Genomic DNA, 15,492 nt, shown 5'->3' with positions numbered 1-15,492 from the left:
GCCTGCCTCTACTCTTGGGGTATCACCAGAATCACGAAAAAAAGAAATGGTACAGGGAAGAACGTACTCTCACAAGCACACATTAAACAATCCTTGGGGTGAGTAARCAGTTAATACTCAGACCCTTTCTCTCTCAAAACTGGGACACATCAGGACTTTGAAGTCTTAAATAATCCCCACAGTAGACACCCCCAATCCCAGGGAACTGTGTGCGCTAGCAGCAAGAGAAAGACATTTCCCTACTCCTACATAATCATAAGTGACTTTGTGTTTAATTTTATTTCCATTAAATAGTTCCTTTCACTGAGCARAAGAGTACTAGAAATGAACATGTACCAGAAAAATGCAGCAAGTTAAGCCAATGACTCAGGCTGGCAGTAGTACAGACAGAAAGACCCATTTCCCTTCTGACACTCCCTTCCCAAGTTTCTTAACTCCATATTCGAAGCAAAATACCTAAGTCACAGGAAGAAGGAAACAGCCGTGCTCATACAGACTTTATCACAAGGATATCAAAACCAGTAGTAAGGAGTTTTCATGAATCTTCTTTTAAAAAGAAATATAYTGCCACCAGGGAAGGAGCTACTGTAAGTCCCTTCTGCTGGTGCTTAGTTCTAGCTAGTGGAAAAAGCAGAATACACCTGTATTTTTCACCTTAATTGTTCTGTTGCTATTGGTAAGCAAAATCAAATCATTGCCTTTCCCATTCTATTTTTTTTACTACCTTTAATACTATATGATTTAACATAACGGTGACAAAAAGTTTTTACTGTAAGCTGTTCTCATACTTCTCAGACTACAGTCTAAAAGCTAGTTAAAAGCAAAACATACACAGGATCTTACCCTGAAATGGCCAAAGGAACTGAATTGCTCAGAAACATTGATCTCACTGCTTTAACAGCCAGTGATGACACTGGAACAGGTTTGTTTATCAGTTCAGATCATCCAGTAAGGAATTGTTATGATTCCCTGTATTTCTAATTTCAAGTGCAGCAATGACTTATCACAGTGCAGACTGCATATATATGATATAGAAAATCACAATTTACACCTCTACTATGTGACTTTCTGAAAGCTTGTGAAAATACTCTAATTTGGCAAACACTACAGAAATACAGATTCTTCGCAGAAATTATGAAAAAAGTGTATTAGGCTTATGAAAAACAYGGGCTTTCCCACTGTTTCGTTCCAGTTGTGAACACCAAATCCCATATTACTTCAAAAGTGAGCAAGACAAAAATATTCTTATAGATTATGCTGACATTTGTCATTTGTTACTGCAGCTTAATTATATCTGAACTCTGGCCATATATATTAACAGACACATTAATATAAATACACATTTCTATACATAATGTGCATTTCCCATTCTGTCTGGACAGCAAAAGGTTATATGAACCCTACAGTTTTAATTCCAGACTTCACAAAAACAAACAGTCATAAGGTTCAAATGAAAGGTCAGAGGGAGAGCAAGCAGGAAAACATTTGGATTTCCATTGACACCAGAAATATTAGCTCTAAAAAAGCAGAATAAAAACACATTTCTTACCTTCACCTACCATAGAAACACCTATTGACATGCCCATGAACTTGCTTTTGGTCCATACGTGAGCGTTCACACACATTTTCTTCTCTTTGCACTCACAGTAAAAGCAAGATACCGGTGGGTGATGAGACACTTGTTCAGCTACAAACCTCAGCTTGTAGCACGTGGCCTGGTCCTGGCCAAGCTCCTTGGCTGAGTCCTTAGAAACCGTGGAGGCACCATTAGTTCTGAATGCTTTCACTTTATCTTTAGGCACATCCCACGAGCAATGAAACGTTTCACCAATTATGGGGTTATAGGGCTTCTTGGCAACTGCTCCCTTTCGGCCTTCGTGAAAAGCTGTTAGATAATACTCCACAAAGCAGATAATTCTTTCCTCGGGAGTGGCTCCAGCTGCAATTGACAAAAACAGGTCTGGATGGGCCATGAAATTTGCATACATCTCCAGCAGGGATCTTTTCTCCAAAATAAATGTTGGAAGCACTACCTGTATGCAAAGCAGACAAAGGCAGATATGATTTCCCTGTGATCACACTATCAGGGGGAAAGGGGGGGAGAACAGTTAGAATAGCTGTAATTCTGGCCCTGCCAAATTTCAGGATAGAATATTTTCCTCCCATGCCACAACAATTTAATTTTCTTTGCAGTGTAAATAATGAGCAAAGGAAAAAGCAGTGGCCTTGATAATACCCATGCAAGCTGCTTCCTACTTCATTGTGACTTTCAAGAGCAGCTCACACAGCAGGGATGGGCTGTTCCACTCACAYGGAAATCCGCCTTTTCCTCTCCTTTCAGTTAACAAACCAGCCATTGTTTTCCTTGYTTACATGACACACAAACATACTTTGATATAAACTAATTTACATCAAACATCAACAAACCAAACTAATCATAACCCTCCAAAACGGGAGGGGCACACCCTCCCAAACCACCAGAGGATGAGTATTTTACATGTCACCAACCTCTAAGTGTTGGGGAGTGTAAGGGGCACATCCATCCCTTCTGTCAAACACCAATGTTCTGTATTCCACTCGTAGGCCCCTGGCTACCCACTACACATGGATTCGGTCCCTTCCAGCCTCTAACAAACCAACCCAGGGAGATCCAACCCCAATCAAATCATAACCAAATCTCAAGTCTATTTCTAAGTACAAAACCATTCCAAGGACTTTTCCCAAAAAGAAGAAAACACTTCCCATCTGCCCTGCAGTGTGTCATGTCATGTACTGCCCTACATCCTATGTCGTGTCCCCCCACAACTCCTAAGACAAATCCCTTGCCATTCCCAAGATCTCCTGTCTCTCCCAAGCCCATGGCACATCCCCTCAGTTTTAAATGCTGCCATGTTACCATGGTGGGTTCCTGCATGGCTTTGCTTTATTTCAGACAAAAACAGCACAAACCATTACATTCACACCCTGGGACTTGAGAGGCTCCCATATGCCCAGAAAAAAAACCTGAGCACTAAGGCAGCCTGTCCTGGAGGGAGCCAGCCCCAAGGGATTTGGATGCAGTCTCAAGTGCCTCCTCTAGCAACACAGATGTTGCCAAAGTCACTCACTTCATAATAACACTTTGTTAGAAAGTTTCCAGTGAAACATCCTGGAGGGCACTGCAAGACAAACAAAGGCTATGGGACATAATTTATTTCTCTCCCTTCTTTSTCCCCTGTGCCCCATCCCCTTGTGCAGGACTGTCCCAGGGGATCTCAAAGGCRGCTCTCGCGTGACCAAAAGGAACACACAAATTTATCCTCTGTGTGAATCCAAGTGGCTCAGTGATGCCAGATGCAAACCAACAGCTGTCCTCTATTACAGYAATTCTTCTGCTTTCCTCTTTAATTCTTCATTGCATTTACTTTTTCCCTTTCCCAAAAGGGTTATTTACAGCAGGCAGGGAGCCACTGTTCGTCACAAACACATTCGCTTTCCTCCTGCTGCCCCCGCTTGCCATTCTAAGTGGGACCAGAGCACAGATCGGCCCTTTTGGATCCCACGGATAATGAAATAGAAGCTGTCAAACTTTTATTAATCATTCAGTCTTTCTCAAAGAGAACTTGCAAACATGAACAATAATTCCAGTCACAGCAGCTCAAACAGATTTTACAGCTACACAGCAAGTCACAACACTTCCACTGCAAAAAGAGAGAGAATTGCTGTGTTTGGTAACTTATCTGCTTCTTTGCTCTCTCCTGTATTTTATATTTACACACATACAGTCCTTTATAGGCTAATAATTTTTATAAGTTGAGATATAAATCCTGCAAAGTTCCATCTGTAATATTACTCTGACTCTTCTCACTAAGCCTTGAAGACTCCACAYGGTTTCTGCTGCCAACCTATGGGGGCCCTGAATGATGGAGGACCTTAATTTTACACTAATGTGTGGCAGATTATTGAGTGGTAAAGACAGCCTACAGTCCTCATGGGGGTGTAACATGACAGACTGAGGAGATCGGTTTTCAAAAGTGAAATCCAAAACTTTGGAAGGCAAAGTGGAAAGCTGGTAGATTTCCTAATTTTTAGCTCTTTAAACAACTTCRTCTTACTTACAGCATTCTCATTCTGACCAAATATTCATTATCCAATATAATCTATTTAAAAATGCAATTCAGTGGCTGAAATCCTCAATTTCTCTCATTTTAATATAAATTGTACACTAAAAGATCAGGTTATTGGGAAGAAAGTGACAGCAAAACATATAAAAAAATCTCCCATAACTTCTGTATAGAAATACCAGCAGTGCCTATYGTGAGTTCACTGCAGAGTCTTGAAAGGGCAAACTCATTTGAATAAACAGCACTGTGCATCTCGTTATGTCCAAGGGCCTCTCTCTAAAGACAGTGACCTTTATTAGCACAAACACAGGAGAAGAAAACTGCAGACCACACTTAAGATGATGCAAATTTTATGGCACAACATTAAGATYGCTGTGGTTTCATCCCACTGACTTGGTCACAGAGTCGGTATCTCCTTCCTTAAGCCCCAGGTGTGTGCTTTGCTTAACACAGCTACACCAACACTGCCACTAAATGAGATGTGATCAATCACTGGACTTCTATYACTGAGGTTTAAGAATCAATTTAAAATCTGAGTAAGGCCTGAACTCCAGCTCAAATGATCTYGGCTTTAAAAGCCCAAATATGCTGGAAATTAAATCCTTAACTGTAGCATGAAAAGATCCACTGAATAACTAAAATGTTTCCCCAAAAGGAGGCAGAACTAGGAATTAAAAATACTTCCATTTTAAAACTTACACAACTGCAGTATTAWAGAATATGCCCACAAAACACTGCCTTTTACTAAATAATCTCATAGMCACAAAGTTTCACCATGCAACACACCCACCACTTTTTTTTTTTGTTTTTAAATTTGCCTTATCTTGACTTCTGCAGAAATAAGAAAAATAGAAATAAACGAATTTGGAAAYGTACAGCATTCTTCTTGCCAGCACTGGGCCATCGTGCACTTGTGCTAGCACTCTAGCTTTGAAAGAAATGAGGTTTTCAACTCTTCTGCAGCCAGATGGAATGAAGTGTCCAGAAAAATACACTCAGGACCTATGTTCTTTATACTGGCTTTGGACAGGACTATGAATTTTTTTTAATTGCATAAGAAATCAAAACTGACTGACTAACTATCATCTGAGAAAATGCCAKCATGACAACCAACTGGACAAAATAAACTCTCTAGAATAAATATCAAGTTGCTGAAGTCTAAAGCAAAAGAATCTCCTGACTGCATTCTAAAATGTTAGAATAATCTATTCTTAYATAGATCTCAGGCTTTAGATGAAAAGAGAAACCATTTAAGAGACATTCTTCCATTTTCATGGCGTTAAAAAGACAATACTAGTTCAAAACTTGATTATAACCTCTTAGGTTTGAATTCACTTAATTAGATCTGAATGCAACTGAGAAAAATGAGCGCAACTTCTTAAGATCAGAGATATTTATCCCCACTACTGTTTAGTGCGAGGCAAAACATGGGCGTCAGCACCATTCCCTACTCTTTTCAGAAATCCAACCAAGGCACCTCATGCTGAGATATCCTTCTCTTAGARGTGTAAAAGCTTTCTTTTCACTGTCATCTGTGTCATTGCAGGAATAAAACAAGCTATTTTCATGCCACTTATATTTTTAAATTACAAGGTAAAAGTATATTGGCAAGCACAGTAAAAACTTATGACATCGTGAACACACCACAATGTTAATTTACAACAGGTTGACATTCTGCAGAATTACTGGCAGCCTTTTTACACAGAAAGGCAACCCTTTATTTTTAGCACACATTTACTGTATAGGGAAGGTGAGGGAATGCAGGGGAGTGATCACCCATCTGTACAAACTGTTAGAATTAACTGCGACCCATTAGAAACCATTTGCCAACAACGGCTGTCAGTGGGTTTTGGCACTATTTTTCATATATTAGAAGTCTAAAGAACAAACAATTTAGAAACTTGGTTTTTTTCCCCCAGTAATTCTAGTTTTTAATGAGATTTAAAGTCCTAGCCCAGTCCAAAGCATCAGTTCTCCACCACATTCCAGATGTGAAGCAACTCCACAACATTAAATGTGGCTGTCTCCATATTTTTTTTATTTTTAATTTTTAATGTGGGAAACTGCCAGCAGTGCAGGCAAGGCCATGGCTAACACAAGGAAAGGAAAAGATGCTGCTTCCTCTGATATGGAACATGAAGGTGACAATCATGCATCCAGAACCCAAAGCCACCAAGGGCTCAGAAAAAGCTGTTTGTTCATGTGAGCATCACGCAGCAATCCACAGCTCACAGAATGAACCAAAGACACAGCCAGAGGGAAGAAAGCACAGGAATATGGAAACATGCAAAAACATCTTCTGGTATTAGCAACTGCTGGGCCACAGCCACTTCCAGCAGAAGGTGATGAGCRTCAACGTGCTTGGAAATCTGACCTTCAGAGGAATAATGAAAAATGGGAAGAAGTGCAGCCAACAAACCCAGCTTTAACCATCACATGTCAGTGGCCCTAAGGGCCTCATGTCAGTAAGCAAAGTTGATAAAAAAAGCAGCCAGCTGTCCTGTTTTTTGKKTTTTTTTTTAATCCTCAAAATGGGCAGAAAAGTGATGTGCACATGTGGCACGTCTCATTAATACTTATCATATGTGTATTCGTGCATCACACAGACTACAGATAGATCTAACTCTGCCATGAGCCTGTTCTCTTTACATTTCAAAATTTATCATTACCTTTAAAACTGTGCTCTAAGAACACTATGTAAGAAATAGGTAAGAAATAGGTAAGAAATAGGTTATCATATTTGCATTTACCTTCGTATTTTTCTTCTGTCTACACTCTTATTTACAGGGATTTCTCTTATTTACATTTACTACGTGTCTTTGGGTTTTGCCTAATCTGCCATGACAAAAAGATGACAGTGGAAATCAGGAAAGAAAGTCCTGTTCATTGCCAAAACCAAAATGTTTTGAAGACACAAGAACCATGGAAAAGAAATCTTAATCTAGTTTGAACATTATAGATTCAGACAGCCTTAGAAAACCAACATAGCAAAGAGGAAGAGTTAAGAAAAAGAAGAATGTAAGAAAAACAAAACCAAAAATGAACTGTATATAACCCCAGACATACTAAAAAGTGACAGGTATAAATTATTCAAAATGAAATGATGAAACTTTTGTTCTATTTAGAATAAAACATTAATTTCTGTGCAGCTACTCAGCAACAGAACACAGGATTGCTCAGTCTTAAAAATATGAGTATTTTAAAACACTGTCAGTTGTTCCAGAGGAAGCAGAAAAAACTATATTGAGAAAACCTTATTTTGTAAGAAAGTTATAGTTTTTGGTTAATATATAAGACCAAAACAGAAGCAGATGAACTCTTCAGAATATCAAAATGTCCACGAGAACAATTTCCTGCAAAGCTACTTCATGTGCCAGAGAAATTCTATGGTCCTTCCAAACTTCGTATTATTTTTGGAGAGTGTCAGAATGAGCTTCTACTTGCAAAAAGTAGATTACAGGAGTTTTATTAGGGGGATTTTAAAGTAGAAAATCCTTATGGAAGGAAAGGATATTCCATATATTTACAAAAATTTGCTTGATTATTTATTAAGCCCCATGAGAAGGTTTCACTGGAATGCAGGACTACTCAAAAAGAACATTTCCCACTTCCTTAACATCCATCTCATTTCCAAAATTCTAAGGACTTAAGGGAGAATTTCTCAGACACAGTAATTTCTCTGCTGTATCAGCATGGATAAGCTCATGACAATACTGGTTCTAGGGCCAGAAGAATGTACAGWAGGTTAAACTGGTGAGCTGCTCAACACAGATAAGAACTGATACCCTGAAGGATGTAATTTATTTACCATCRTGGATTGTTTTGAAGCTGACACGAAATTTAATGGAATCCACAAAGCAGTAATGTGAACATGTATATCCTTCATCCACACAATTGCCATTATTGCTCCTCAAACCCTCAGTGCACCTGAGATACTTGTGGGTTACATACACAACATATGTGTTACTTTGAAAGACTTGCCAAAAAATAAGMAAGAATTTTKKRRGRWTTTTTTTTTCTTCTATTTTCATTCCCTCCCCCTCCATCTCTAAAATATCTGACATGACCACTTCATGTGAAAGCCTGCCTAGCACTCCACAGCTCTCTGGACCACACTTTTTTTTATAAAGAGTTAAACACACTCACAAGAACCAGACATGCACACAAACACACAGAACAATGAGAAGAAATAATAATGAACAAATATAAAAGAAATACAGTGCTCATACCCTGGTAAGGTCCATGCCMAGTTTGAGCTGAGAGATGAGATGGAGAATTACACTACGCTGATCATCCATGACTCCCAAATCCTCCTCGTCATTATCTTCAGTATCTGTCATTTCATCTTCAACTAGGATCAACTCAGAAGCTGAATGCTGAAATGAAAAGTAACGTCACCATCTGGACAAAAAGATAGAGAATGGGTATTTTTCCCCTACTATATATCTTTAAAAATGGAGCTGTCTTGATGGAACTGAAGACAGCCTCTGTTAAAACCAAGAAAATATACAATTTCTAAATAAATAAAAAATCCAGTGATTTTTTATTCATCATAAAACATTTTGATTCTTTCCTCAGAATGAGGATACTAAGTATCAGAGGCTAATTTACACACTYTTCTCATATTTATACCACAGTGATGCCAGACAAAGCTCATAACATATTTAAGTAACAAGTTGTCTTTCCATTAAAGAGAAGYACACAGTTGAAAACGAATCTTCAAGTTTGTTTCATAAAACTCTCCAGCRAATATTCATGCCATACATAGATGTTACACAACCTGATTTCACATGATTTTTTTTCCGTTCTCTATCTGATTTCAAAKTCAGACATTTAAGAAAGTCAAGCTATTAACTAAAGAAGCTAAAAAGTCAATTATAATTAAAGGACACACCTTGACAAAAAACCCAAATACAATAGATTTTGAGAGGTAGAGGAGTACCGTAAGTCTTTATGACTACTGCAGCACTTCACCACTTCACAGCAGAATGCCAGTGCTGCTGAGTTTCCAAAAACACAAGCTGAAGATCAATAGGCAGGTATCATGCCAGCCCCTTCAAGAACCTTACAGCAAAAGGGATAATGACTTGTGATATTTTGTTTTTCCTCAGGGTTTACAATGTATCACTAWCAACAATCCAAACAGGTGGTAGTTACTTTGTTCAATCCATTGAAACCACGCTGCAAGCCTTCCAGATATGTATTCAAGTAAGCTTTTTGTACTTCAAAGGAAAGAAAAATGGGTTATGAAGATAAAAAATTACAGCTCAGCATGTCATTATTGCCCAAAGATTCTGCACTGTAAATGAGACAACATTCCCTGTAAAAGCTAGCATTCTTTCATGCTAAATTGCATTTCTGCAGAAGCAGCTAGTTCATTACATAAAACAAGAAATTTTCATCTCACTGTGGAAACCTACACAACTGAAAAGTTTCACTAAAACCAGCGGATATCTAGAATTAGGTTTCAAAGGAATATTTCTGAATGATCACATTAAAGACCACTCAGATGAACTGCAGCTGGTGCAAGGGGAGTTTCTTTGAAATTTAGTTACTATAGAGGTTTCCGAGATTTGAATTAAGTACTTTCTCTCTTTTTTTTTTTTTTTTTTTTTTTTTTTTTTTTAATTACATAAATGTTTAGGTAGCTATTCCTAAAAGAAAAGCTATTTGGTGAAACCCAAGGACATCTGCAAGACACTTTACAGTTGCTTTATTTAGAAAGTAGAATATGTAGATTACATAAAACAGAATCTGGTGAGCTGTAACCTCAACAGCTTGGAGCTTTTCAAAAGGACAAAATCACATTTTCCTCTTCCTACTCCCTCGGAAAATAAAAGGAGAGAATGGTAAGCCCTTTTCTCCCAAAATGCACAGCATTATTATCCAACTGAYGCCTCACTGACAAGTTCAATTAACATAAAACCTGACAATCTCACACAAAATTATAATTTGGGGAGGCATAAAGCACCGAAGCCTGGCTCAGTCGTACAGGCTACGATTCATTTGGAGGGAGCATGGAAAAAGCAGTATCACAACTTACAGTAGATGCTTCCACAGGAGGCTTCCCTTTGATCCAGCTTGACCTCATTGAGAGCACTGAGCTACCGAATAGGCTCTGCTGCTTCTGTTACTGCCATGAACCGAGCTTGCGGCAAACAAGCTCCAGCAGGAATTAACAGCGCTACAAAAAAAGCAAGGGAACCTCCCCTCCTCACTCCCACCCCCTCTTTTTTTTCTTTTTTTTTTTTTTTTTTTTTTTTTTTGCTATCTGAGGGGTTGGAGAGTGTGCACCGGATGGCAATCTGCTCCTTGCATTTCCAGTCACATGGCATTGAGATCAGTGAGCTTAACTGCACGCAGCTCCAACTGGGAAACGGTGCTGCTGTTCCCAGAGGATATCCTGATCGGCGGCTCTCCAGGAGGGAGGGGAAGGGGCACAAATGTGTGTGAGTGTGCACAAGTATGAGACAGAAAGAGAACATGCCAGCAGGTAACATCCTTTTACATGAACATGTAACAGCTGCATAGCCTTAAGTTGTTAAGAGCATCAGAAAACAAACAAATTACACGTTACCACTTCGCAGACTAAATCATACATTAAGATTTTTCTTTTTCTCCCAAAGATTGCACATTCACCCAGGGCCAGAATTTTTTTTTTTTTTTCTTTCTTGGTGGAATATTAGTATTAGTATTTGGTTTTCCTTGCCTTTTAACTGTTACTAACAAAATAGCAGTCGACTCAGAATATTCTATGAAATTACATTGCTCTGCTACCCTACAAAACATCCACGGTCAGAGCTAGCCACCCTATGGACACTTTGGGTGCTCAGGAAAGCAGCATGTGTATTGTTGTAAATGAAAGCCCTTCTGCTCATCAGGGAAGATAAACACAATGTAACATTAGGATCAACTGTGTTTAATGAGCACACCTTAAAGACGAAAAATTTTAATTAGCTTAACTATCCCTATTCTAAGGACTTGTACAAGGTCACAAAAAMCCCACAACTCAGCTATTATAGTCATCAACACACTAGTGACCTTCAGTGAATGACAGCAGTTGTCTGCATCTTTTYTCACCTTCCAAGGAAAAGAATTTAAAGAAGCAGTTTACAATTTATGCTACAGGAACTAAAGAGCAGTCATCTTCAGCAAGCAATATCCTTTCTGCATTTCCCTCTCTCCTCATTAGCCATTCTAGGTAACTATTAAATAATTTGTTAGGAGCACATAAACTAACACTATTTAACACACCTTCTTGAACAAACATGTAAGCACAACACAGGGTGAGCAGACATGCAGTCACAAAATACAAAGCCAGTGTATCTTTAAAGTGTCATAGGAGTCCAATTATTCTTTAATTCTTTTTTTTACTATGAAAATAGCATGCAGTTTAGTAATACCCAGTGCGTAAGCATTCAATAGAATGGAAAGGATTATGTGGAGTGATTATCCCTTAACAGCAGCTTTTCTGAATTATCAGACACAGATTTTTTTTTTATTTTTTTTTACCTCCTCCTCTAAAACGTAACTGCAAAACTGACCTAGGAAAGCAGCAATCTGCTCCATTCCTGTGTGGCCAGAACATAATGTAAAATCTATTGAGTTGTGCACTGCCCAGCCTGCGAACGAACAGCACAGCCTGGCTTAGGTGCTGACCCTGAGAAATCCAATACTGAACCAGTTACAAACAGCTTCAAAAAGGGGCTTATATCAAAAATCATTTTAATAAAAATCAGTTTCCAATACTGGACTGAAACACCAGCATCTTGCAGAAGAATCTGAAGAGAAAATCAAAGATAATTTCTAAAAGTCCTATGAAGAGATGCACTTCAAAGTTTAAATGCCAAAGACATGAAAATACACACCGGCTGAGAGCTATTTTAAATGGGTCACCTCATTAGAACTGGGATCGATTAATTTAGAGAGGTCATCTGCTGGGACACAAAACGGATGTTCTAGTCAGCAGTCTCCATCAGAAAACATGCTGATTCCTTTTTGACAGATGAAACCAGTAAGGGAAAGAAATTGTTTCTGAAGGAAACATTCTGCATTAAAAAAAAAAAAGTATTTAGGAAAAAGATACTTGGACAAGCCTGGGATGGAATCACAGAGTTAAAAGCTTCACTTCTGTGAAAGGGCAAATGTGCCTCTGTCCTTCCAAAGATTCTTCCCCAGGTTAATTTTACAAATTAACTGCAGTGCTGGAAATTAACTGTTAGTAAATTAATACAGATATACAGCTCAAAACTTGGTTTTCCAACATATTGCACAAACCATATCGCACAACAATACTGTCAAGAGTCACCTGGGTCTCATCTCGGTTATTTGTTGGAGGGGAAGAAAGGGACATCCAGAATCACAGTCTCATTTAGGTTGGAACAGACTTCTTGAGGTCTTTTTGTCCTGCACCTTGCTCAAGCAGGCACACATAGAACCAGTTGCCCAGGACCATGTCCACGTTTTGATTATCTCTATGGTTGGAGAACTCACAATTTCTCTGTCCACACTGCCAAGGTCTCTCTYCACAGCAGCAYAACCCTCTGGCTCATCAGCCGCTCCTTCCAGGTTTTTCAYCACCTGGACTTTCCCGGAGTGCACTCTGCATCATCATCCAGGCCATTAATGAAGATGTGGAACAGCACCAGCCCCAGTATGGACCCCTGGGGTACACCACTAGTGACTGGCCTCCAACTGGACCTCGCAGCATTGATCACAACCCTCTGGGCTGGGTTGTTCAATTTTAAATCCATCTCACTGACTACCTATCTAATCTATACCCTATCAGCTTGTCTGTGAGGATGTTAAGGAAAAAAAGGTCCAAAACCTTGACCATCAAAGCAAACAACACCCACTGTTCTCCCCATAAGCACCAAGCTAGTCACTTCATTGCAGAAGGTTATCACATTGGTGAAGCATGAATTTCCCTTAGAAGTAGTCATCATGAATTTACAAATTGCCTTCCTGTCCTTTATATGTTAGGAGATACTTTCCAGGGTTAGTTGCTCCACCACCTTCCCAGGGACTGAGGAGAGGCTGACAAACCTGCAGCTCCCCATCTGATGCTACCAGAGCACCCAGAGATGTTCCTTCTTGCCCTTTTTGAAAAAATGAATGACATGCACTTTCCTCTAGTTTCCATGAACCTCTCCCAAATTCCATAACTCTTAGAGACSCTGGAGCTATATTTGTGCAGCCTGAGTGCTGCCTAACCCGCTCCCCCTCCACCAAGGGTCAGGCTACCTTCAGACTTTGCCTCTGATCTCAGCGGTCTGCTAGGAGTAAAGACCAAGGTAAAGAAGGCATARCAAAACTCAGCCTTTTCTCCATCAMAGTAGTAAGCAGAGTCCATGTATATCCTGACAGGGACACACTGAGGACACCATATTATTCATAAAATTACAAAAAAAAATACTCGAAGGATCTTCATTTAGACATGAAAACATTTTAATGTACTATAAAAAGGACTGTAGTTAGGAGCAAGAGGATGACTCTTAGGAACTTAAAACATACAGACTAAAAGAGATAATTTTAAAGAATATTCCTTGGAATATTACAAGTCCTTCTACATTAAAAAAATGTAAAATATAGTAAAAAAAAAAAAACCCACTGTAAGAAACATGTCTGCATCAAGAGAAAGACAGAGTAAGTTAGAAGCAATATTAAACAGAATTAGCATTTTCTGCCTAGACAAGGGTTGTCATATTTTCCGCAGAGTCCTCTAAYTATCATTGGTTCTACTACTGCACTTAAAAGTCAAAGGCCTCCTTTTGATTTTCAGATTTCCCTTCAATAACGACATAGGTTTGCAAGCATCATTTACACTTGCATTYGTGTAACTTGAGAGCTTGCAAGCAGGTTTTCTGTGGGTGTAAGATTAAATATAACTCTGTAAGGTCAGGAMGCTTTAGCACATTTACACCAATGTGAGAAATTGGCCCTGTAAGATTCTCACCAGTTTCAATACTAAAGTTGGAATGCTTTTTGTAAAGCACATACAGTAAGAACACCCCAAAGTAGTAACATATAATGAGCTGTTARATTCTTTCAGGGCTTGTCACTGGATCAGAAATGACAAAACTGCACTAACTTGCATGTGCCACTTGTCTTCTCTTCTTCCATCAAGCACCACATACATTTAATTGCACTTACTACCAGCTGTAACCTGCACCTAAAGAAAAGCATGCAAACTTACTGCACCCATCCCTTATCAGCACTGAATGTTGTCCAGTAGTGTGTACTTATTAAAGTATTTTATATRCAGACTAGCATATTGTCATGCTGTTGAACTGGCCTGACCTTGGCCAGGAGCCAGGTGCCCACCAAAACCACTCTTTCAGCCTCCTCAGCTGTACAGGAGAGAGAAAATAYAGTGGAAAGGTCACRAGGTGAGTTAAGGACAGGRAGGTATCACTCACCCATTACCTCATGGCTAACACAGACCTGATTTGGGGCAATTAGTTTAATTCATCACCAATCAAATAAAAGTAGAGAAAYGAGAAAATAAAAGCAAATCTTGAACACCATCACCCACCACTTCTTCTCAGGCTTATAACCTCCTACCAGTTTCCCCTCAGTGGTGCAGGGGAACAAGGAATGGGAGCTGCAGTCAGTACTGCACACCCCGCCTGAGGGGAACTGCGATTCAGACTCTTCCCCTGCTCCAGTACAGATTCCCTCCTGACAAGAACAATCATCCACAAACTTCACCAGCATGAGTCCTTCCCACGGGCTGCAGTTCTTCACAAACTGTTCCTCTATGGATCCCCTCCACAGGGTGCAGTCCTTCAGGCACAGGCTGCTCCAGCACGGGTCCCCGACAGGGACACAAATCCTACCAGGAAACCTGCTCCAGTGTGGGCTTCTCTTGGCACAGGTCCATAGATCCTACAAGGAATAAGCTTCCAGCATAAGCTTCCACAGGATCACAGCTTTCTGCTGCAGCACAGGGTCCCCCAGAGGCTGTGGTAGGTCTCTGCTTCACTGTGGTCTTCCATGGGCTGCAGAGGGACAGCCTGACTCACCCTGGTCTGCACCACAGGCTGCAGGATAATGCTTCAGCCCCGGGACCATCTCATGTCCTTGGTGTCTGCAGTTGCTTCATTCCCTTATTGTCACTCCTCTCTCTGCTGCTGTTCTACAGTTCCCTTTTTTTCTCCCTTCTTTAGTCTGTCACCCCAGAGGCACTGCCACCATCACTGAAGGGCACAGCCTCAGCCAGCAGCAGGTCCATCCTGGAGCCTGGCTGGCATCGGCTCTGTCACACACAGAGGAAGCTTCCAGCAGCTTCTCATAGAAACCAGCCCTGTAGGCCCCCCACTACCAAAATCTTGCCACACAAACCCACTATAGACTTTGAAAGGAGGAGGTATTTCCACATACAGAGCTA

At 39.9% G+C, this 15,492-nt stretch overlaps 1 protein-coding gene across 2 annotated transcripts in view; it reads right to left on the bottom strand.

The window, feature by feature from the left end:
- OSBPL10 (oxysterol binding protein like 10) overlaps positions 1 to 15,492 on the bottom strand; it is a 134,823-nt gene that overhangs the window by 14,169 nt on the left and 105,162 nt on the right. For both annotated transcript variants that reach the window (XM_057380011.1, XM_057380010.1), the window contains exons 7-8: positions 8,333 to 8,479; positions 1,550 to 2,033 (exon numbers count right to left, since the gene is read on the bottom strand). In XM_057380011.1, coding sequence (XP_057235994.1) covers positions 1,550 to 2,033; positions 8,333 to 8,479 — 631 coding nt within the window. The remainder of the gene's footprint in view (positions 1 to 1,549; positions 2,034 to 8,332; positions 8,480 to 15,492) is intronic.

The sequence above is a fragment of the Malurus melanocephalus genome, unplaced genomic scaffold (assembly GCF_030028575.1).
Source record: "Malurus melanocephalus ecotype Western Australia unplaced genomic scaffold, MMel_1.1 scaffold_432, whole genome shotgun sequence".
NCBI lineage: Eukaryota > Metazoa > Chordata > Aves > Passeriformes > Maluridae > Malurus > Malurus melanocephalus.
Note: the sequence above shows the minus strand (reverse complement) of the source record. Positions and strands in the feature narration are given on the sequence as shown.